The sequence below is a fragment of the Syngnathus scovelli genome, chromosome 4, assembly GCF_024217435.2.
Source record: "Syngnathus scovelli strain Florida chromosome 4, RoL_Ssco_1.2, whole genome shotgun sequence".
In the NCBI taxonomy this organism is placed as follows: Eukaryota; Metazoa; Chordata; class Actinopteri; order Syngnathiformes; family Syngnathidae; genus Syngnathus; species Syngnathus scovelli.
The window spans coordinates 18,717,074-18,739,663 of NC_090850.1; the positions used below are offsets into that span (position 1 = coordinate 18,717,074).

General features: G+C 42.7%; 1 protein-coding gene across 6 annotated transcripts in view; it reads right to left on the reverse strand.

Moving 5' to 3' along the window:
- LOC125967698 (SH2 domain-containing adapter protein F) overlaps nt 1-22,234 on the reverse strand; it is a 59,126-nt gene extending 36,892 nt beyond the window's left edge. For 3 of the 6 annotated variants that reach the window (XM_049718980.1, XM_049718977.1, XM_049718976.1), the window contains exons 1-2: nt 21,497-22,234; nt 7,777-7,909 (exon numbers count right to left, since the gene is read on the reverse strand). In XM_049718980.1, coding sequence (XP_049574937.1) covers nt 7,777-7,909; nt 21,497-21,925 — 562 coding nt within the window. In that variant the 5' untranslated portion in view covers nt 21,926-22,234. The remainder of the gene's footprint in view (nt 1-7,776; nt 7,910-21,496) is intronic. The other 3 variants (XM_049718982.2, XM_049718981.2, XM_049718979.2) reach the window with 2 other exon arrangements.
- Between the last annotated feature and the right edge of the window lie 356 nt (nt 22,235-22,590).

The following is a 22,590-nucleotide window of genomic DNA, read 5'->3' on the forward strand; positions in this document are numbered from 1 at the left end:
GGTGTAGACATTGGATAGAAGGAGGAAAGGGTAACCGTTGGAATCAAGATGTAATCAGGGCCGGATCGCCCGAGGAGGACAGATTACGGCACGTGTCCCAGGAAGTGAAGGTCATCCTTGGGTAAATGTCACAAACAAATTGGCTCCTGGAGAGATTCGGAGGGTTGTTCTATAAGACAACAAAGCGTCCTATAAGGAGCTTAGTGCGTAGTCTATGCAAGTGAAAGCAGGATTCCCGGGTGGCTGCCTCCGGAGTCGAATGATGGAACGCGTGTGTGCGCTGAGGCAAACATGTAGCACACACACACACAGAGTGGAAAAGAAAGGAAGTCAATCTTAGAAATGAGGCAGGGAAGCAAAAGAAAAATGGCTAGTGAGGATTCAGTGAAAACAAAATCAAGCGGAAAAAATGTCAACAGGATGTCTGTTGAGATGGTCAATGCGGAGCTCTTTCGCACAGACAATTGAAGTTTCATTTTGCAATTACAAAAAAGTCTCAAGAACTCATGCATGAGATTTTAATAAAATGGAAATCGGCCATTTTGATTTGCAGTTATGATTCACAGATGGGCAACGCAATCCATCCATCTTTTTTAACACCATTTTTTTAGCGTTCGGATCTGGAACCTTTCCTGATTGACTTTGAGCAAAAGGCAGACTACAAGCAGGATTGGACGCCAATCATAGGGCGCATAAAGAGACTGACAACCAGTCACCGAACAGAAATTAAAATCAAGTTGTACCAATGTCAGACGAGTGAATTTAAACATTGTTGCCAAACTCTGACATGGGAACTCTCGCAGCACCAGTCCGAAGCAGATTGATGTTTAAGATTGAAGCTTTTTAGCCTATGCCATCTAACGATCCGTTCTACCAATGATAAGGCGAAGACCCATTGAACCCTGCTTCCAACTATCATGCATATCCTTTCTTTAACAGCTGAGACACATGCAAACCAATGACCCAAATAATCTATCATGTAATTTTCGCCATTTTAGCAGCTGCGTGGCCGGAGCCGCTGACCATGTATCGCTTCATCACTTGGCTGTCAAATATCATATAACCTGCTCACAATGTAAACAAAGAAGCAGTCTAGCGACAAGACCGGGAGGAAGCTTGCATCTTAGCCAGCACATTCCAGTTGGCCAATATCCTACTGTGCTAGGCAGGTGCCAAGCTAAGGATGGATGAACGTATGGAATGGCCGAGCTTGGTGGCTGAGGAGGAGGATACGGGGCAGCCACTTTGGCACAGGTCACGGTGGGCTAGAGCCATTCATTTTGATTAACGACATCATTATTCCCCGTCTGGGGATGTCGCGGTTTTGCATGGCATGTAGCAGGCAGTGATACGCGCTACGCAACATAGAAGTTTACACAGCTGCCGAGCTCACACATCCACGCATTCCTGCGGGTCAACGGATATGTCAAGTATCCATTCGCCCTCGAGTGCCCGCAAGTCGGAGCTTGCGTCTTGCCGTCGCAGGCTGCTACTTGACTTGAGGTTGATTGTTGAGAGTGAATTATCAACGGGGAAGCAGATGGCTGGCACGAATAGCAGGGCGAGCGTCTGTGTGTGCGAGGGAGTGTGTAAGTCCGCGCTAAAACTTAAGCGAGGGCAACGGGCCTGTTGACAGTGGGCTGAGCCAAAACTCTCTTTGGGCACGGGGGTGTGCAAGTGTACGCCTTACACGCTACAGCTGTTGAGGTACACGACAGCAACAGATGCAAGCTCTCAAGCGGGGGTGGAAGGAAATGCCACAAAACCTTGCCTTGGTATGTACCTTGGTTTGAAAGTTTGTAGCCGGAAACACAAAGCACTTAATTATGTGGTGTCTCTGACCACTAGGGGGCACTATATAGATGGAGTAGATAAGAGACAAAGGAGAAAAAGGCTGAGGAAGAACATATCGTAGGTAGAACTTGGTGGATATAAAAGTTGGACTAAAGTGATGTCATGTTACCTCAGATAAACTGAGCAAAAAGAAATAAGACTGCTTCTTGAAGAAATCAAAGAAAGATTTTCTATGAAGCTAAGGATTTAGTGTTAATGTTGTTTGGTTGTAGACATAAATGAATAAATAGAATGTTTCGAGTTCTGTGCTACTTTTTCTCCCTCAGCTGTCAGAGGATTTTGTTAAGCAACTGCACAGCATTGGTCCAGAACATAATTGAATCTGGAAAGCTAGTGTGCTTGAATCATTAATCCCCCGCCTTGACGCACAACAAGATGGCAGCGCACAAACAAAAACTAATTTGTGAGAGAGACATATTTAAGATGTTTTTTTTTGTCTTAAAATAGAAATCTCAGTCAAACACTAGAAAAGCAGGCTGTGATACCTGAGTCTGGGTTTTTTTTGTCAAATACGTGGGAAGTGTGCTCCACGGCTTTTGAGCGTTGTTGCATCGTGAAGTAATGTAACCAAAGAAAGCCTGATGACAGCAAGATTGGATGAAGGTCGCACAGCAGACACATGCGTTTTTTTCCTACAATTCAAAACAGTTTCCTGGTGTCTTAAAAACATGTCAGTGAGCCCAAGGATAAAAAATTACTTCAATACCGTGTGAATGGGTGCATGGATACAAAACACAAATACTTTCCTCATGTCTTATGATTAATAATAAATTCTTAATTTTTTACCTCTGCTTGTTTTTATCATAACAGCATGATGGCTGATAAATATAAGCGTCGGACACCTGCTTTGGCATTATGGCGCGCTGGTCGTACATATCTGTCAGATCATTGTATAATAACTGTCAGTCATTGTCTTGGTACAATTATGTCAATGTGACACAAGCAGATTTATTTCTCACAAAATCTTTGAGAGTAAACAAAATGACCAGGCAGGTTGAAGCAGTCCAAAGTGCCACATGGTCAATAGTGTAATCATTATAAAAACATCTGTTGCTTAAGATGGAACAAGTGATGGACAAGTTGACATGTTCATAAGTGTGAATGTTGTTGCGTGTCCAGACCAAGGTGCCCCCACCTATCCCCCAAAGTCAGCCGAGGTAGGCTCCAGAAGTGAGCGATCAAACAATTTGAACCATGAAAAACATCCTGAAATGGATTATTGATAAATCACAACAGGACATTCCTGAGCTGATAGTCTTCCCGGCATTGGATCTGTTAAGTCAACAAAAGGCTTAGTTACAACATTCTCATGAGTAACGGAAACGGCTAACTCCATGACTCGGTCTCTTGGAACTGGATGCTCCGAATCACCGGGAGTGTTCCCGTAGAAACTTCCAAGCATGACTCAAGCATTGTGGAAAACGTGAAGGGTTTCCCCGCCCCCTTGGATGATAACCTGAGGAGGATGTCAAATCAATATTGACACAGTGTGAAGAGCTAAAATATTTCACACTGCCGGTGTTACTTGCTTTGGACACGGTAATAGGGAGTACCTTTGGCAAAAGTCTTCCTGCTTTGTACTCAAGCAAAAGTACAGAATAGATTTGCCATTCGCAGAGGCTAAGATTAGTACCAAGAAAGTAGTAAGTAACCCTAACTCAGTTTCCGTTTGTAGAGAATACAAAGCTTTCAGAAAAAGCAATAAATAAAATACAGATAGCTATGTTTAAATATAATAAGCAAGTACTTTACTTCCTATCATTGAGCCAACGATTATTTCATATTTGGAGACTTTATCATACTGGACCGCAGATGTAATTCACGTGAGCTGTTTCCAGAACAGGACTGTGCTGCACTGTGAGAAAAGTCACACATTTTTTGGCTGTGCTTGACAGAATGAGTGAGTGAGTGAGTATGAAGGGTGTGTGTACGTGTGTTCATTGAGAAATGTCCTGACGCAAAGCTGCCCAGGAGTACTAGCGCCGCCCCATGTACTTGTCAGTATAACAAGTCTCGACAGCTTCAACAATGTCAGAGGGATCGGACCACATGTAAGCAAAATCGCATACCTCCACAAGGGCGAAACAACCGACAAACTTTATATGGGCCTGCTACCTGCGATTTCAACTTTGGTTCTAGTGAAACAGGAAATGATAACAATGCCAACAGTTAATGTGCTTGCAATCTGCATCAACTTAATAATGTAAAATCTGGAACAACTCTGGATAGCTGCTAAAACCTACCAAGCTAAAAGAAAACGGTAACAGTTGGTCTCCTAGCGTATAGCACACAAAAAGGGCTAAGACCAACTGACTGTGGTACATGCTTTCATTCAGAATCCTGAAAACTGCTTTGCAAAACGATACATCATAAACGAATGATGATGAAACCCAAGCTCCCCGACGAAGGTAATCGTAAACCAAAAGTGGCGTCTCTTCCGGCATCTCCACCTGTGATTAGTTAGCTGCTATGGTATTTCAGGAATGAACACACTGACAGATGACGGTGGATAAGTGTCACTACTAGTGAATACAACTTTTTGTGTGTGTGCGTGTTTCCATGCTGAAAAGCTCAATGACAGCAGCTAAGGTCTTAACACCAAGTCTGAGCGGCTTTATAACTATCAAGGACCATTTTATTTCTATTCCCAGAAAACAACCTTTAGCGCATTTCCTAGGAAATCATGAGCTGCAGCTATCGTAGGTTGGGTTTCCATTGAAAATGTAATAATTGCTAACATGTTAACACTTGGTATGCTAACATGAAGTGAGTAATGAAAAAAAATTGTGCTACAGCAGATTGCTAAGAATTTTACATGATAGTCTGTAGCCAGGTTAAAATCATATAATAAATACTAACATGCTAACAGTTGGTATGCTCACATATCAAGCTAGCAATTTAAGTGAAGAAAAATGCTACACAACACTAACATTCTAACACTTGGAAAAATAACATCCAGCATGATAGTAATATAAGTACAAAATTGATGATGTTGAATAAAATACTTAAATCATCCTGGAGTCAGGCACAATTTCAAATGAAACTTCATCAAATGCGAACGTGCGAACAAGCAAAACAAAACTGGAATAACACACTTTGAAAGTTGACATTGTAATAGCTGACGCGTATAGACACGACAAACACGGCAAGCATGCTGGGAACACGTAGGCCTTTACACATGCACAAAATATACAGTCATGGTGGAGGGTGTGGATGTCTTGGCAAGACTGCAGGTGGACCTGCAGCTCGCTCACAGGGAGGCTGGGCTGCCGTTTCGGGTTAAGGAAGTCATGACATGCCCCTCCAACGCATCCGTAAATCAAGCCAGCGCGACAGCAGTCTTTGTGTATTTAAGGCGTGCGAGTTGTGTAATGAAGAAATCATCATTGCGTTTAAAAACAAATCTGCTTTCCACTCCCTATCCATTTTACGCTTTTTGACAGGGAAATTAAAAGCTGATTTACTCCCACTCTTGAATTAATTGGAAAAAATAGTTTACAACTCTCCATCTTTTTATACACCGTTGAATTTTACAGGTCGAGTCCACTTTATGAGGGAGTTTATGGATGACTTTGCTCGTTGCTTATGGTGCTAAATCAAAAAGTAGCCTGGACATGAGATGTGAATTGGGAAGTTGCTGTTGATATTTTGCTTTGGCTGTTCCATTGGTAACATCTGTCAAAAATGGTATAGTGTTAGAGCAGGGGTGTCAAACAAATTTTTGTCAGGGGCCGGATTGTCCTCATAGTTTCCCTCGGAGGGCCATTATGACTATATGATTTCTATACACATACAGTAGAGGCTACACAACACTGATGAATAACTAGTTTTGAAATCAGTAAAAACGGTTCAAATAGTTTAAAAAGATTTATGGCAATAAAAAAAATGCTAGCAATATCTCTATTTTTAAAAGATAAAGACAACTTGTAATTTTAGTAGTGACAAAAAGTCGATGCAAAATTTGTTTTAGCGGGCCATATAAAATGACGTGGCGGGCCGTATCTGGCCCCCGGGCCTTGAGTTTGACACCGATGTGTTAGAGCGACGGCGAGCTACGTTCACACGGCAGAGTGGTGTACAGTAAACACTCAATAGGTGAAATGCGGAAGTAATGGATGCCACCCTAAACGATCTTCAAAACCTAAATATAGTATCCCCAGAACTATGATCTCAAAAAACTCATCTCACATTACCCTTAAGATCAAGCGGCTTACAGATCATTTCCAAAAATATGCACACTGGTGTGAAAATACTTTCTTACGAGTCATCTTACGTTTGACTCATTGATAGAAATTCTCATTTCATAAATACATTCTGAATATACCTACACAACTATACGACATCTTTTTTTTCATGAATCGCTCTCAGGATTCCAAAACCTGAAGCCATAAAACATTAAGCTTCTGTCAAAACAGTATGAAGGCTGTCTAATAGGATGAAAATGAAAAACACCTCATTTCTGAAAGAAACGACCAAACTCATTCCATCACACCGACAACGGCTGCCATCCTAGTTTACTGTCTCTAGACGAGCAAAAATAAAAGCAAATCTAGCTCAATTTAAAACTCATTCGAGTGCTGCCACAAGAAAAAAACAGTTGCTCTGATTTTTCTTCTTTACAGCCACCAGCAGCTAAGAGGAGGCGATAAATCCTTGTTTAGTTTTTTTTTCTCCTTACTCGGCTGAGACAACGACTGGGCCAGGGTCAAACTGGTAAGACAGATGAAAACAAGAGATTGTCTGGAGGCCACGAGAAGAAAATTGCAGACGAGACACAGAGACACGCTTTTGTCGAGCTGTAGATCTGTGATGGGACTCCGTGTCGGAAGTCAAAGAGGTATTGTGGCTACACTACTTGCTTTCCGGGAAAACAGCAGGCCATGATTTTCATCCTCTTTAAAAAAAAAATATTTACAATTATGGTTGCATATTTGTTTTGTTTTTTTGTCATTGCTCACCCAGCCACAGGATGAATGTGCATGTGTGACAAAGCAGTGGAGAGAATGCGGTGCAGCTGAATTCTTATACGAGTACACAACTGTTGTGGTCTCAAGAGAAGGAAAAGAAAATGTCTTCCAAGAAACTCCCAGCATGCAGCCACTTGTATGTAGTACTTCAGGAAATAACCCTTTTACAGAACCACTGTCAACCTTATTCCTGTTTTTTTTTTTTTACTGTAAATCGCTTGGAGGCGGATATCATATCATGCCTGGCAAGTCGCTTCTTTTGAAAATGTTTCCAAATCCTCGATGACACACATTTGCTTTACGCTCTGCTGCACCTGTCATGTTAAAGCAGCACCGGGCCATCGGAGGAGATTCAGTGATTCCCAGTCTGGCAAAATTACTTTGCAACAAGAAGTGCACAAAGCATGTATATTCAAGTAACAGTGGCAATCACGTGATGTAATGTTATGTTTACCAAAGACAAGACTGAAGTGGTAATTGATGATGAAAGAAAACTCCCCAGAATTCACGATGTATCTATTTATTGTGTTACCTTATATCTCGTATGACAACATACAAGATGCAACACAATAAATAAAGGTGTTTCGAAAAAAAAATAAACAATACAATAATAGTAAAATAAATCATAAATCATAGAAAGTCATAAATAATAAAACTAAAAAATTGCGAAATAATAAAAATATAAGAAAGATAAAAAAAAACAATTGACTAAAAACCTCATTTCTCGCAAATACTGATGTTAATTTATGAAAATGTTTTTTCTAGAAATATTAATGGATCTTTTCAGTCATTGCTCATAGAATTATGTACCAATAATATTTCAGATGGCTTTAAACAATCTACAAAATCGATTGGCAAAGTCACTTCAACATCAACATCATGTTTCACCCGTGTGTAACAAAATCGTTGGAATATGACAGATATGAAAATTGTGACAAGACGTCATCGTTCTTACCTGCCATCATCTTCTGGGCCTCATAGGGCTCCATGTATCCGTCGTTCTCGGTGGTCACTTTCTCCGTGCTGGCCTGTGTGCCGCCAACCTGCTCGGCATCAAAAGGATCAGCGTAGTCCTCCAGGATAATGAGCTGCGAGGGAAATGGAAAGGTGAAATTGCGGCACTGTTTTTTTATGCTCTGTTAAACACAATGAGGTGTCAGGAGGGTTGGGATGACAGATAAGGCAGCAAGTCGTGCGCATTGGACATCTGCAGAGTCAGGCCACCGGATGAAGTAATACATAAGCCGGTATGCTCCGGCACACCGCAACGTCCCAGCGTGAGGCTTCCAGCACGCTCTCTCTGCAAATGCTGCTCGGCCTAATTATACGACAGTGACAAGCCCACTTTTCAAAAAGTAGAGGCTTCGAGCGGGCCTGTTGGTCTTTCTTAGGACAAGCAATTTGACAGATTTATACCTGGCCGACCAGCGAGCCCGAGCTAATTGCAGTCTTGCGAGGTAGATGGCAATTAGGTGGACGTCCCGAGACCCGAGGAACACGGCCCAAAACTGGAAGGAACGCTGTGTACATCGACAGGGCCTCAAGGGGGTGTATTTGCATCTGTGAAATATTTATTTTAAAAAGTAAACATTTGTGCTTTGAAAGGAACTTGAGGAGTTTGTACTTGCTGTTAGGGAATACTCTCTTGAGACTTCATATTATTGCATCTTGAAATTCTTTGCTCATACAGACAGTGTGACAAGGCTATTGCGTTTCCATTTACTTTTGTCTATTTTACTTGGTTTAGTAGCTAGCATGTCTGCCTCACAATTTCGAGGTTAAGGGTTAAAATCTCGATGGCAGCCTCCCTTTCCTTACACCCAAGAATGGTTAAGAACAAAAACAAACATGTTAAGCCTGTTGAAAACTGAATTGTACATCCCATTGACAACAAGTGCAACAGGAAATGGATAGTTCTAGTTCGCGTCACTTTTGAAATATTTATTGTGGTTCCTTTTTTGGACAAACCCTCAATTTTAACAGGGGTGTGTTCACTTTCTATTACATGCTGTACTTCCTTCCGGTATGTTTCTGAGAAACATGGAGAGTGACAGCAGATCTCACATGTCAGTGCTGCTGCATGCCACAACTCCACAATGTGTCAATATTTGGGATTATTTTGGTGAAAAAACTGGATACGACAGGAAAGCTGTAGGCTAAGCAGCCGCCTCGCACTCGTCACGCCGCCAATCGATAGAATCGAGCTCCCAAAAAAAAAAAAATCTGCCTCTTTATAACATTCGTTATGACATCACCACTCTGGACGTGACTTCAAGTTACTTTCACTGTCCTCAATCAAGGCACTTAACAATTTAATTAATTTCAAGTAATTTCAAATCATGCCGGCGCTTGTAAAACACACTGATGTATCGGTCCAATCAGCCAAATGCTTATGCAATCGACCTGAGGGTGCACGACGGGCACGGCACCCTGTGAGTCATGAGCACCGGGAAATAATTTAGACTAAATATAAACAAGCATATCACTCATCGGAGCTATGCTGAAACAACAATCAGGGATAGACATGCGCACACACACACAAACACACACACACCCTATCATGCCTCGAGTAATCATCTGTAATATAACTGGGAAAGCACCAACAATTTGGAGCATTGACTGAGTCACAGTTTAGCTCACTTTCCACCAATCACAGATTAAGTCATTGTACAATATTAAGCCCAATGTTATCCAATGATTACAAGAATACAATACAGCCACTGCGCAATTTATTTGGGAGAGAGAAAAGATAAATGTTAGGGATTGGTCTAATAATATATGAATCTACTGTGAGCTTGAACTCCACTTTTCATGGTGGTAAAATATTGAGCTGCTTGAGGCAGTTGAGCCGAACAAGAAATGATTTAAGATGCTGATGTTTCATTCTGAATGTCATTAAATATATCACTATTTGCACAAAAGGAAATTACTTTTGTACTCTGTTCACTGACTGTCTAAATTCTGAACTTAAAACAGTCATCTTGAAGGCCGCAATGATTATTTCAAAAACCTAAATAATTTGATTTAAAAAAAATAATGAAAATAAATGTCTGCCTGGAAGCTTTATCTTAATCACTTTACCACGCTGACAAATGTTACTGCAGGCTCAAATAGAAATAAGTTGGCTTGGAGCCAGGAGGAAAGACAGAACTAGCAGAACATGCTTAGCTAATTTAACATGGTCAACCGCGGCTCGTTGAACTTAATATAATGCCCCTAAAGTTCATAGCGAAAACTGTTACATTCTCGTAGAATGTCGTGTAAACCGCTTAGCGACAGCTTTAGCGTACGTTCTCAGACAGTGAATAGTAACTAAAGGACAACAGGCAAATTTCCTCGCGGCTACTGTGTGTTAAATCCTCCTATCTTCCAATGCTGCCCTTTTCCATCTGTTTTGGGGAAAATAACTAGGCCTTGTTCTGCCGCAGCATAATTATGGGTTCCTCAAATGTTATGCTTCTGTGAGTTTCAAGTCCAGCACAAACATGGCCCTGGTTTGTTTTTGCGCCACAAAATAAAATACATATGTTTCTCTCGCAAATAGAGGTAACAAAAAAGAAAACCATCTGCAACACAAACACAACAACCTCAGGGCTCAAACGACCTCAAATCACTTAGCAAAATAAATATCAATCATGATCGCAGTTTGATTACCACCTTGTCACGAGTTAGCATGAAAGCTCGAGCAACGGTAATGCCAACTCGTGTGCCAAACCGAGTTCTTACGCAGCTCATACCCGAGAAATAGTAACCCTCACTATGAAAACATAATGAATCACATCAATTCCCATTCGACTGTGGTACTTCAATGGAGTGGTTCGAGGTCGGAGGCCATGGCCCACAAAAACACCCAAAGTGATGTAATTTGTCTCCATGTTGGCATAACATGACTTGGCTTTATACCTTCGGAAAGGTTTTGACTAAGTATGGCGGAACGTCGGAACACCCGGGCAATATTATTTTTCTGGAAATTTGTTCCAACAACCGGAATTCAACATTTGATAATCTTGGTAAAGGTCAATGCCCCTGTGGACATATATGCGTCCTGGTCGATCCATAAAATAAGTGGACAATAATGATAGAAGGATTAGAATAAGAAGCACGTTCAATAAAAAACGATGGCGAAGAAATTCAGTTAACTATTTCCTATGAGGGAAGTAATTAAGAATTCTAACCAATTGGAACAGCTTGTGTTTGACATGAAAGGTTTCACGATAGCTGCAAATCAAAACCGTCCTTTTCTATGCTCAAGGTCTTCAAACACTTTCTACTGCCTTGTTATGGATCCTCATGAGCCGCAGGATGTTTGAGCATGCTTCAGGAAACAACAGCATCATTGATTGAGTTACGGGCGGAGCTGCTCCAAAAGCATGACATCATCTTTGCCTTTCCTGTTGACATAGCGTTGGACAAACGAAGGACGAGTGAGCGATGAAAACCTTGCCAACAGCCTTCAAACGGTTGCCTGAGTGTTGAGTTTAGCTATAAAATCTCAAAGAGCTGCAATATTTTAAAGTGTATGCTTTGCCTTCCCCGAGCAATCAAAATGGGATTTCAGACTGACACAGTTTAACAGTGATTTTGGAAGGCAAAAAGAAAAATGGGATTTTGCAATCAAACACACCAGCTGAGCCGCTAATTTGAACGGTCGGGAGCAATTTGATTCAATATCAGTTTTCAATGCATTTCATTTAACCGTGTGTATCAGACTGACTGGTCCAGAACCAAATGTGAAGGCTGGTGCATGTTTAAAATGGAGGGCGAGAGGCGGGTTACACCCCGCAACCAGTCACCAGTCAAGACAAAAATAACTAATTTACATTCACATTCACAGTTAATACAAAGACATCATGTATTTCTTCAAATAGAGGTCATCACTTCAAATTAATTGCCGGGTGTCGTCCAATGTACAAAATATTTGAGGTTGAAAGAGTAACTTAATTTATGCAGCAATGTTTTCAATACCAACAATTAGTCTTAATGGATGCTAACATGGTTGCAATGTTGTGTACGTCTATGTTTACGTTCCGTGAGAGACTAGTTTAGGCCAGTCTACCTCGTCTTTTACCATTACATAGTCTTTCTTCATAACATTCCTAGTTTATGACTCCAGTTTTGTGTAACATGAATATACGAGCGCTAACGTTGTTTAAATGATACGCAGTTAAGTCAGTAAATACCTCCTGGACATTTAGAAATACAGTTTATAATTTGCTTGAAGCTGGGGAATGGTTGACCCAAAATATGTATAGACCATTTTCAGTAGCTTTTCTTTTGCTATTTTGAAGCGAGAAACTAAAGCAGTCATTTCAAACAGGAGCAAATTTAAGGTCAGTTCCAGAGCAACTAGAAATGTCTTTTCATTCGGCTTTCAATTAAGTGAGTGCGTCCTGTTTTTTAATGACTTTAATGCTGTTTGTTAGACAATTTCGATGCCCTCATAATCCAGTCGTTTGTTGTCCACAACATTAATAATTTATTGTCATTACATTCGAACCAGTAATCACTATGATCAACAGTATCTGTAAAGCCGCACCAGCTTGTCCCCGGTAGTCTCGTTCGTAACTGTTAGTGGATGTAGATGAGACGGTTCGTATTTGCAAACGGCATCAAAATGTCCGTCCGGTCCCGCAGCGCTAATGACCAATCGACAGCAGGAGAAAGCATGAGGCTGTGAGCGGCAAGTCGGCATCACCCGGGGACGCACCATCTGCCTCGCGGCATGGCCAGGGTGCATCGGGACCGTAGCCAAGTCGCAGCCTAGAATAAAACTCCCCACGGAACCAAAGCTTGGAGGCCTTTTTTGTTATATTTTTAATGCTTACTTTTCACTGACCCCGAATTGAATCCTGAGATATCTGACATTAATATCAATATGAAATTCTGTTCTTTTCGTTCAGCCCTCCTCCAAAGTTCTTTAATAAAGGTGAGTTTGAATGGGCACTTTGCTGTCTCAAGGGTGAAATTCATCCCCGTGTCGTCAAATAAGAATCTGGCAGAACTACCACAAAGGCTTAAGCCACATCCCATTGGTACCTCTCACTATTACTTTTGTTGCTAACCCAGATTCCAAAACCCCATTTCTTATATCCGCCTGTTCCCAGGCGAAGGCAATACTTGTTGAAATGCGCTGCAGCTCTCAGCCAATGAAGTCCTCTTCGCATCAGCGGCAACAGAGGGAGAACATTAGCGAGGCGACCACGCCGCAACTGGCACCTGCCACTTTGGCTCAATATTTGACGACCCGAAAGCTTCTCGGATTTCACTTCGATTGGGGCCCTCATTCTTCCATTACATGGGAGAAAACATTGACGGCAATTGTCCTTCTGTGCACTTACGGGAGAGAAAGCGAGTGACGGCATATGGCTGGAGAGAGATAAAAATTGTAATGGTTGCATTAGTTGTCATTTGAGCTCATGGGCTTGGTGATGTGGCACTTCTAATTAACAAAGGCTCCGCTGATGGTTTATTTTTCGACAGCCTGGATATTTTCCAGTAATTATGAGCCACGTGTTAACCGGACAAATTCCAAGACAGGCCTGGGTTGTGCTGACGCGAGCGTGACATTTATTCCACGACGGCAGCGGCGGGGATTGAGCGGTGCTCGTCAAGGTTGAAGCCCCGCTGGGAATGGCAGAAAAGTCATCAGGCTATCCAATAGAGGGAAAGAGAAGGACTGGCGTGTGTGATTTATGTTTCATGCCACGAGGGATTTCAGCCACTGATTGCCCGATACTACACAGTGCTTAGCAGCTCAATTGCATTATGGCCTTTCAAAGGGTTTTTTTTTTCTGTTTGTCAGCATGCAAAGCAAGCAAACAGCAGGAGCTCTTCAGACAAAGGAGAAAAGACAAGATGGGAGGATATTTTTGCATATTTTTTTCTCTACTACTGGTTTAAATTCAGGTGGATAAAATATAAAGGTTTGCTGGAAAATTTGTATGTCGTCTCCAGCGGTACCAGTTGGAGAAGTAACAATGTTAGTAGAGCCAAATCAGTAGTATGCAGTTGAAAAGTGGCGCGTGTCGGCCAAACAACCAAAGTAAAAGCGAAAGGAAGATTGAGCTTGTTTGCACTCTGTAGCGATAACATCTTCCACTCTTGTGGGAGGACTTTGGTCAAGATTTTTGGAGTGTGGCTCTGGGACTTTTAGTCTATTCATCTGGATGAATCTTTGTGAGGTCAGTCATGCTGGAACAGAAAAGGCCCTTCCCAAACATTTCCCACAAACTTGGAGGCATGGAGTAATCCGAAAAGGTCGTCTGGGTGTGCGAATGTTTTTAACCCTAAATTTTGGCCTATGTCAAGCTTTGTTCGACACGGGGAAACAACCAAAAATTGGCAGCCTGGCGACACAACAAAAACTGTTAAAGTCAAATAAAAACATCGCACCGGTGAGCTATTTTTAGAACAAGCCTGCGGGATATTCATGTGGTGCCTGGGGGCTGCCTGATCCCCACGGGCACCTGGTTGGTGACCCGTGATGTAGACTTTCAACGACCCTGTAAAACATGTTTAGAGATATGGAAAGAAACCCGAGTAGCTGAAGAAAACCCACACCATCATGGAGATAACAAGCAAACTCCAAGTACAGATTAAAACACAGATTTCCTGACTGCGAATTCCTAACCGCAATCCCATTGGGCAATTTTTAAAAAAAATGATCCCGATTGATTAATTACCTCATTAAGATGTCTGTCTCTAAACTACTGCCCATATCGCAAAGTGCTTGGCTGTTTTGTGTAAGTCATTTGGCACAATGCAGTAGCCGCTATCGGTGCTGTTGTGTTTGTCAGCGGCGAATCTCGTTAGCATTAATCACGGCAGCCATTGCGAAGGACTGAACTGCATTAAATATCTTCCAGACAGACTGGGCAGATGGCGCACAAAACTGCCTTTTACCGCCGACACAAAGCCACCTTTAATGAAACTTTATGGAATACATTTCCAAAAGCATCACAACTGCTACTCGAGCATTCTCCGGGAAAATTACGTCCTCCCTCTAAAGGCCTACTGAGAGACTAGAGAAGCTAATCGTGTTATCGTATTTGCTATGAAGACATTTTTCTCAATCAAGCTGTGCGAGCACTTCACTTGAGGGCAACTGCGGGTTGTTGTTTTATTTTGCAGGTGAATTCATTTGCTTTGCTTTAATCTAATTGTAGAATCATCTCAGAGCACCTGAATGAGACTGCCAAGCGTAAACAAACAGTGATTTACGTCAGGGGAGCAATGATATAATCAAGGTTGCAGTCTCGGCGCTCTTCCAAAGGTACGCTGATAATTTATTCGTAAAAGTCTCTTCTATTTTAGTTGCAATTCACTCCCAGAGCGGAGCATTTTTTGGTAGACGTTGAAAGGATTCCATGTTGAACACATGCAGCCATTAGTTTCCTCTCCCTCCGAGACATCTGCGCCGCAACGCTTACAGCAAATTTATGACCAACCCCACTCCCACTTTGAGATTAGGAACACATTTGACGACTGCGCGCTTCACATCTTTGCATTGCTGCCTATGTGGGGCAGCTTTAATACCTCAGCCATGTTTATAGCCGGGCGTAGTTTCCATAGGAAAGCTTCCAGAGTTGTGATATCATTGACCAGACTCCAGTGGCAACAAACTATCGAAATATCCACACGGCGCGATCTGTAATTTTAAATTTGTATGGCGTTTAAAGTGCAGCTGGGTCAGCCTCCATGCAAATTCAAACTGCAGCCACGGCGATGGGCTGAATTTAGTTAGCCATGTTCTTAGAATAAGAGATGATGATTCCTAGTAAGTAACATTGGAAAAGGGGCATCCATTTTAGGAGCCCACTCAACACTGTACATACACAATCATGATACGGGTTCTAACCCGATTTCAAGTCAGCCAATTAAATTTGGATTGCCGTTAGTAAGCCAGTGTACACGAAGATGAGAAGTGAAAGGCAACTTGCGACCAATCCGCAGGTAGGATTAAAAATAAAAGTTTTAGGATTCCAGCCCACATGAGAAGAGAGCGGAGCACCGTATAAAATAGAAGAGAGCGGAGCGCCGTATAAAAGTTCCTTCAATATATATGATAGATATTCAAGATGAAGTACTTGGCGACACGCTTGGCGGCACCCAATTTCCTTCCTTTGCCACCCCCCTTAGATGCCCCGTGATAGGTTTATTGGCGGCATTGCCGCAGTGCTATAGTGCTGGTGCAGCAGCGGAATGTTAAAAAGTTATAAACTATGTTAATCCCACATGTGCTGTAATTACACGGGAAATGCTCATTTGTATTTTTCTTCTTTGACAATGCATGAGAAGGCTTAAAGAAGGGGGGGGAAGCTCACATGCAAGAATGATGGTGCATACTAACAAGTTTGGGGTCATATTGGGCACAACAAAACAGAATCTCAAAGGTAAACAAAGCTGTTTTTGTTTTTTGATGAGTACAAGTTGATGATGAAACAGACGTCAATTAAGGATGTAACAGACAGGGTGGAGACTCGAATCCCTGCAAGCAACAATCGCTAATCTGTTAGCACAAAGCGGCGTCATCAGTGGCCCATGCGACCGCCACGGGCCAGTTGCTAGTTGTTACTTTTTTTTTCAACATCCGAAATTTTGCTCCAGCCGGAACAGCTGTGAACATTTAACCCTTGGTTAGAATTTTTAGCAAAGCGAGGCGAACACAGACTTCTCGAGTTAAAAAGGGAATGTCGCCAAGCCGTAAACACTTCCTGTCAGGAAGGGAGCACTTCCCAAATCCTGGAGTGAGGGAAGCTACGGCAAACAATTGCAGACAGTGGCTGACTTTCTCAAACTGCATATTGACGAGAATATTTCTATGGTATGTGGAAAATTATTTACACCAGGTTGGAATTCCTGTAACTTATGGCACAAGAAATATCGGATACACAACACGGACGTTTGTCTTTTGTGTCCCAAAAATTATGTCAGTTAAAAAATGTCTTTAAAAAGATTCAGAAATCGAGTTTCAGACATGATAGCTCAACATATCCATATCTATGTCTAATGTTAGATTGCAGCACGATAATGTGGAAAAATACCACTCGGCTAAACCATATGTTTGTGTCATTTTAACTCGCGGAAAGAACAACTGATTCCTGGCGTCCATTTAATCAGTGGGTTGCGAGAATTTGCCCAACCACCGGGACTCCCCCAGGCGATACGCGCTATCATTAAACAAAATGGATGACATGTCAAGAGCGGCCGTCTGAGACCTAATTGTGACCCGGTGGAGTTGTTTGACTGAGCTCGTCGAGACAACGAGATTGGAAGAGACAGCGGGGTACGCCTGATTGCGGCAAAGCGTGCTTACAAAATGCCATCCGATGAATTTTGGCCTCGCTGTTTATAAAACCCCAAAACCGTGAGTAGTTATTATATTAAATAATGCGGGATTACGGCATAGTGATGTTTATGCAACGAGCTTTGCGGATTGCTAAATTATATCGGAGGCTTTCCAGTGTTTTCACGGCAGGATGACATCACGCCAACAAGCGGGGCGTAACCATGAATCCGAAACAACAAAGCGACTTCCTTCTTTTTCCAAAATTTCCAGCTCACACACAGGCTTTCTGAGAATGTTTGGCATGAAGGTCCTTGGTTTTTTTTTAGGAGCCGGTGACTAACTTGTTGACACGAGTAACCCGAGGTGACACTAGGAAAAATTCCTGAGACACTTCAAATAGTTCGGGAAGTCTGTGGTCTACTGAAAACAAACACATTCCAATCAGTTTTGATTTAAGAACATGCATGATGGAAAATTGGGCACAAATAGCAAGGCCTTTTTGAAATTAAACAACCAAGTAAATATTGCCGAAAATTTCTCCATGGAAAATTTTTGCAGAATTGTGACATCACAATCTGGTTGATTTACTTGCTATCAGTTTCTCTGCCCAAAATTGTTCTTTGTTGGACATTTTCGGATTAGCTGCTAGTTTCTGATACCTGGCACATAGACAATCATATGCAATACATTTTCCATATGTCCCCTCGAATGAAAATTGATTCTGTTGAAATGACAGAGTAGGAAAGATGTCTGGTATGACATCATCAACCTATAAAAGGATGATTTTACAGCTAAATGTGAAAAATGCATCACACTGACCAGCGTGGCCTGTCAGACCTCTCACCAAGCACTTTCAAATAGAAAGTGTTACAAAACATGATAGGCGCTGATGTCTTTCCATCCATTTCAGGGCTCTCTGAAAAAAGCCCACTCCTGCGGCCCATGTTGATGAGACTGCGACTGACATTTTTCAGGCTATCACGGCGGGGCTGAGATGAGGACGGGAGAAGACGCTGATTTTGAAAGCGCTGAGGTGAGAAGTCAGGTGAACACATTACGGCTGAAATGGGAAAACTGCTGGTACTACCAAAAGACCCAAAAATATATTTTTGGTGTCGTTTTATCTGACCATTAATGCCTTCGGATGTATTACATTGAACCTGAGTGAGGAGGACGGAATATCACGAGTTCAACTTTGTCCTACCTATTGCTTGTCAGTGATGCTTTATACAGAACAGCAACACTCGTGGGGGAGGAGGTAGAAAAATGCCAGATTTTACAAGCAGTAAAGGCTTTTGGGGAATGCTGAGCTAGGTACTTCTCGTACAAAAGTCTCACTGAGGAGAAGAACCAGAATGAGCTCAGTGGAAATTTGTTTCTATGTATGGATGTTTCAGTCCTGGCTCTAGACTGGAGCAGCCGATTCCCCCGTGCATCAACACACACTAATGATGGCGGGCCACGAGGATGCCGCAGTATCCGCGTCGCCGCCTTTTGTTTACACCTTTTTTTTTTTTTTTTTTTTTGCTGAGTGCTAGCTCATCGTCACTTTCCCGCCTGCCCTTGACTAAAAGTTGAGGGCAGCGATGAGCTAGCCGATGAGGCCTATAATGAGTTCGGAGGCGGGATGAGAATTGATCACCTCTCTCGACGCCGTCTCGCGTGAAGGGCTTACCGTCATTAAAAGAAAAAAAACACACAACAGCCTTGAAAGAGCACAACAAGGAAGTCTCTGTCAGGAGTATCCAAATCCCGTAGCCAAGAAAAAAAAGAATTTGGGTTCTATTCAAAATTCTTTGAATTGTAATACGCTGGACTTCCTGACTTTATCAAAGTCATCCTAAAGTGAGCAATTTGCTTTTCCCCTCCTTCTCTAATAAGTAAAAACAAACCCGGTAAATACGCTTTCATTCTTCCATTGGCATTCTGCTAATCAGCCAAGTGCTGATATAATTAGCGTTCATCAGTCAAGTAATTAAAACATCGATGCAGCCAAGCAGGAAGAAGTTGAGTCACTTTGTGCAGCCTCAATTGGGTTTTGTCAGTATTGTTACAACTTCCCTCAATAGACAAGAAGGATGTAAAGGAGTTATGTAAAATAAACAGACGCTTTGTCACTGTGCCTTGTTACATACTAGCATTTACATATTAGCATTTGATTCCGATTGCTAGTAACTGATGACAAGACAAAATGCTCCCCCACAAAAAAAACTACCTGAATATCACATTTTAATTCAAAAGTGAACAAACAGATCAACATTCAATGCCCAGTGTAATTTTTATCCCTGATTCTTTTCATATTTTTATGTAATAGCGGCATCCACTTGTTCCTAAAATCAATACAAACAAGAGAATCAGCTCAAGTAAGCATCGCACTTCTCAATCTATACAACACTTGTGATCAAACCCTCAGCGCCTGACGAGAAACCTTTAAAGCCAATCTCTCTGTGTGCTGCTCAAGAGCGCCGCGTTGTCAGCGCTCGTTTCACACGGCACGAACTGTTCAGAATGCACGGCACACTACACAAAGTGAAGTCTGTTAAAGCCAACGTGTGAGAGTGTACTACCGATGTGTAATCAGTTTGAACAGCTGCACTGGTTGAAGCAAAATGGTAGTTTTTTTTTTTTCTTGCTTCACATACTTAAGTGTAGGACTGATAAAACCGAGCTGCAGAAGTAGGTGCGTTTTATGACTTTGTCATGCTTGCTGATCTTCAGGCATATGGGAAATATATTTTGGATGGCAATAACAGTTGTTTGGTGGGGAGGGGAGGAAGCAAACAAGGCACAGATGCTGCACAACACGAATTGCAGCGTTAACAAGCCACATGCAAAAATGTGCCAATACAAATGTTGTCACTAAAGTCACCTTCACTGTGCTACAAAAAATGTTACCGCCCCAGGAATGGATGTTATTGTGACGTAGTGGTGACACAAAAGCAGTTTTAATCGTGTCTATCTGTCTGCTTAGTAAGTCGACGAGATTAATGATAATATTAAAGAAGCAAGTTGTCATGCAGTTAGTTGTTTGTGAAGATAGGCTTCAAACATTCCACACAGAAGGATAATACTCGTCATCACACAGGCGCGTCCTTAACCTAGTCGGCAACGCACTTCTCAGGTTTCTTCTGCATGTGTGTGTGTGTGTGCATGTGAATTCCTGAGAGGCCATGGCATGACAAAGTGCTCCTAGAAGCATTCTGCCTGCCTGTCTGTCTCCACGTTGACTTTGTGCTGACACAACAGCTCCCTGCTGTGTAGCGTTAAAAAGCATAGATGCAAGTGTTGTCTTCTTAGCAATCAACTAAAATTAGTTCATTTGGCTCTCAGTCCGGCTCCCTGTCACAATCGTGAAATAATGCGTAATGGAGATTTCAAATTGTCAGTAGGCTTAAATCCGTCTATAAGATGTATCTCGCTTCTCGCCCAAAATTTGCTGGGATAGGCTCCAGGTTACCTGATATATTTATGAGGATAAGCTATAGAAAATGTATGGATGTCATTTTAAAAGTACAATTCATTTGCTGAACTTTTACATTTTTATGAAGTCCTTTGAGAGCCAAACTAAACGTATGGAAAAAAATACGATGCAACATTCTGACGTAAGCCGACAATCTATCGGCAAATTGCGGCAAAGCCAATTGCTGCATTGTTGCTTCTGTGTTGACGATATTAACAAGAATAAATGTATATATTTCCTCTGGCTTTATCCCACATTTCAAAACATTCTATTCATTGAAGATGCTACATTGTCTTTTGGTAAGAATGTTTGTCTCCATGATCCCAGCATTGACAGGTGGCTACTGCAGGGTTTACACTGCACACTGCTTCTGTTCTCACCCAGTGAGCTGGGATAGGATCTATCTTATCTACAAGCCTAGAAGTTATTATAGAATACAATCTATTCATTTGAAAAAGGTTTATATGAAAATAAATACCCACCAATTGATCTTGTTCTCATATAAACAAAAAATATTGCAGTATTGTAGTATATGGATACATTCAATGGGTCTGTCAATAATGTAAAGACTCGACTTAGTGCTGAAAAGATGACTTGAACACACCACGATGAGCATTAAACTATGAGTGCAAAGTGAAAGTAAGCACATGACACAATTTTGCGTTTCATTGCAACATGTCTAGTTGGTTTTGGAGTGGACCGCGTTCACGCGTAACTCCCTGCCGCGCAGGGTTAGTCATTAGTCGGAAGTGAGCCGCCGCTCGCACCGTGTGACAAGTTCCACCGGTTGTCACACCAAAAAAAGTGGGTCAAGTTGTCATAAATCTGATTTTATAAACTGCACTACGAATGAGGCTGTTTAAAACACACCACTTGTTTATGATCGCGTTAGTTTGTCTCAGTTTAAACACTAAAAAGTTCACGCACCTTCTCCTTGCTGTCCTGCTCCGTGGGGGGTGACGTGGGAGATTTCACGCCGCTCACAGCGACGGCTTGAGCGACCACCACAGCACCGCCTCCTCCACCACCAGTACCGGGCGCCGGGTTGGTCTTCTCCACCGTCTCCACCTTGATGAGTCGGTGCTTCGGTGACACGTATTTGATGTCCGGCGATCCCACTGCGAACGCGATATTTCCGTCGGGAGTGTACGGGTCCTCGAAGTCCAGCTCCTTTTGGAGTTTGTACGCGGCAAGAATGTCCGGCTGAGCAGGGCTCAGCGTGAAAGTGGCCCCCGTTTGGAAGCCAGGCGCGCCGGGCACACCGGTGAGGCAGTGTCGGTAGTCCGGCTTCGGGGGCGCCGGAGGGGGTGCTTTGGTAGTTTTGAATCCGAGGTGCTCCTTGAACCACTTGGCCATGCTGCCAGAGCATCGCTTACGATCCGAAAAATGACTGTACTTCGTTGTTTCTTTCTTTTGTCCCCCTTTTTTGAAGTTCCAGGAGTCCGGACCTGGCAGTGTGAATGAAGTCCGTGTGTCAGCCGGGAGCCGCAGCCGGCCGGGGGGCTGGAGGGCTTTACCGAAGGCACTTTTCCGCTGTGAAAGTCTGTCACACGCAATCACACAACAAACAGCACGCTCACGTTGGCTTTCTACTGTAGTGTAATGTGCGTGTGCATGTGTGCAATGTGTGTGCTCCACACACGTCAAATTTCCACGCTGCGCAACATGGGAGCGACAGCGAGGACACGCCCCCTATACTTTGTTCCTTCCCCCCTTCCTTCTCGAAGCAACCTGCTCTCCGTTACCTGACAACGTTCACTGCCCTCTGTTGGACATTCACTTAAAGCATGGGAGCACCGAATGAGCGAAATCCATCCATCCATCCATTTTCTGTACCGCTTTGTCCCCACGGGGGTCGCGGGCTTGCTGGAGCCTATCCCAGCGGTCATCGGGCAGGAGGCGGGGGACACCCTGAACCGGTTGCCAGCCAATCGCAGGGCGCACAGAGACGAACAACCATCCGCACTCGCACTCACACCTAGAGGCAATTTAGAGTGCCCAATCAGCCTATCAAGCATGTT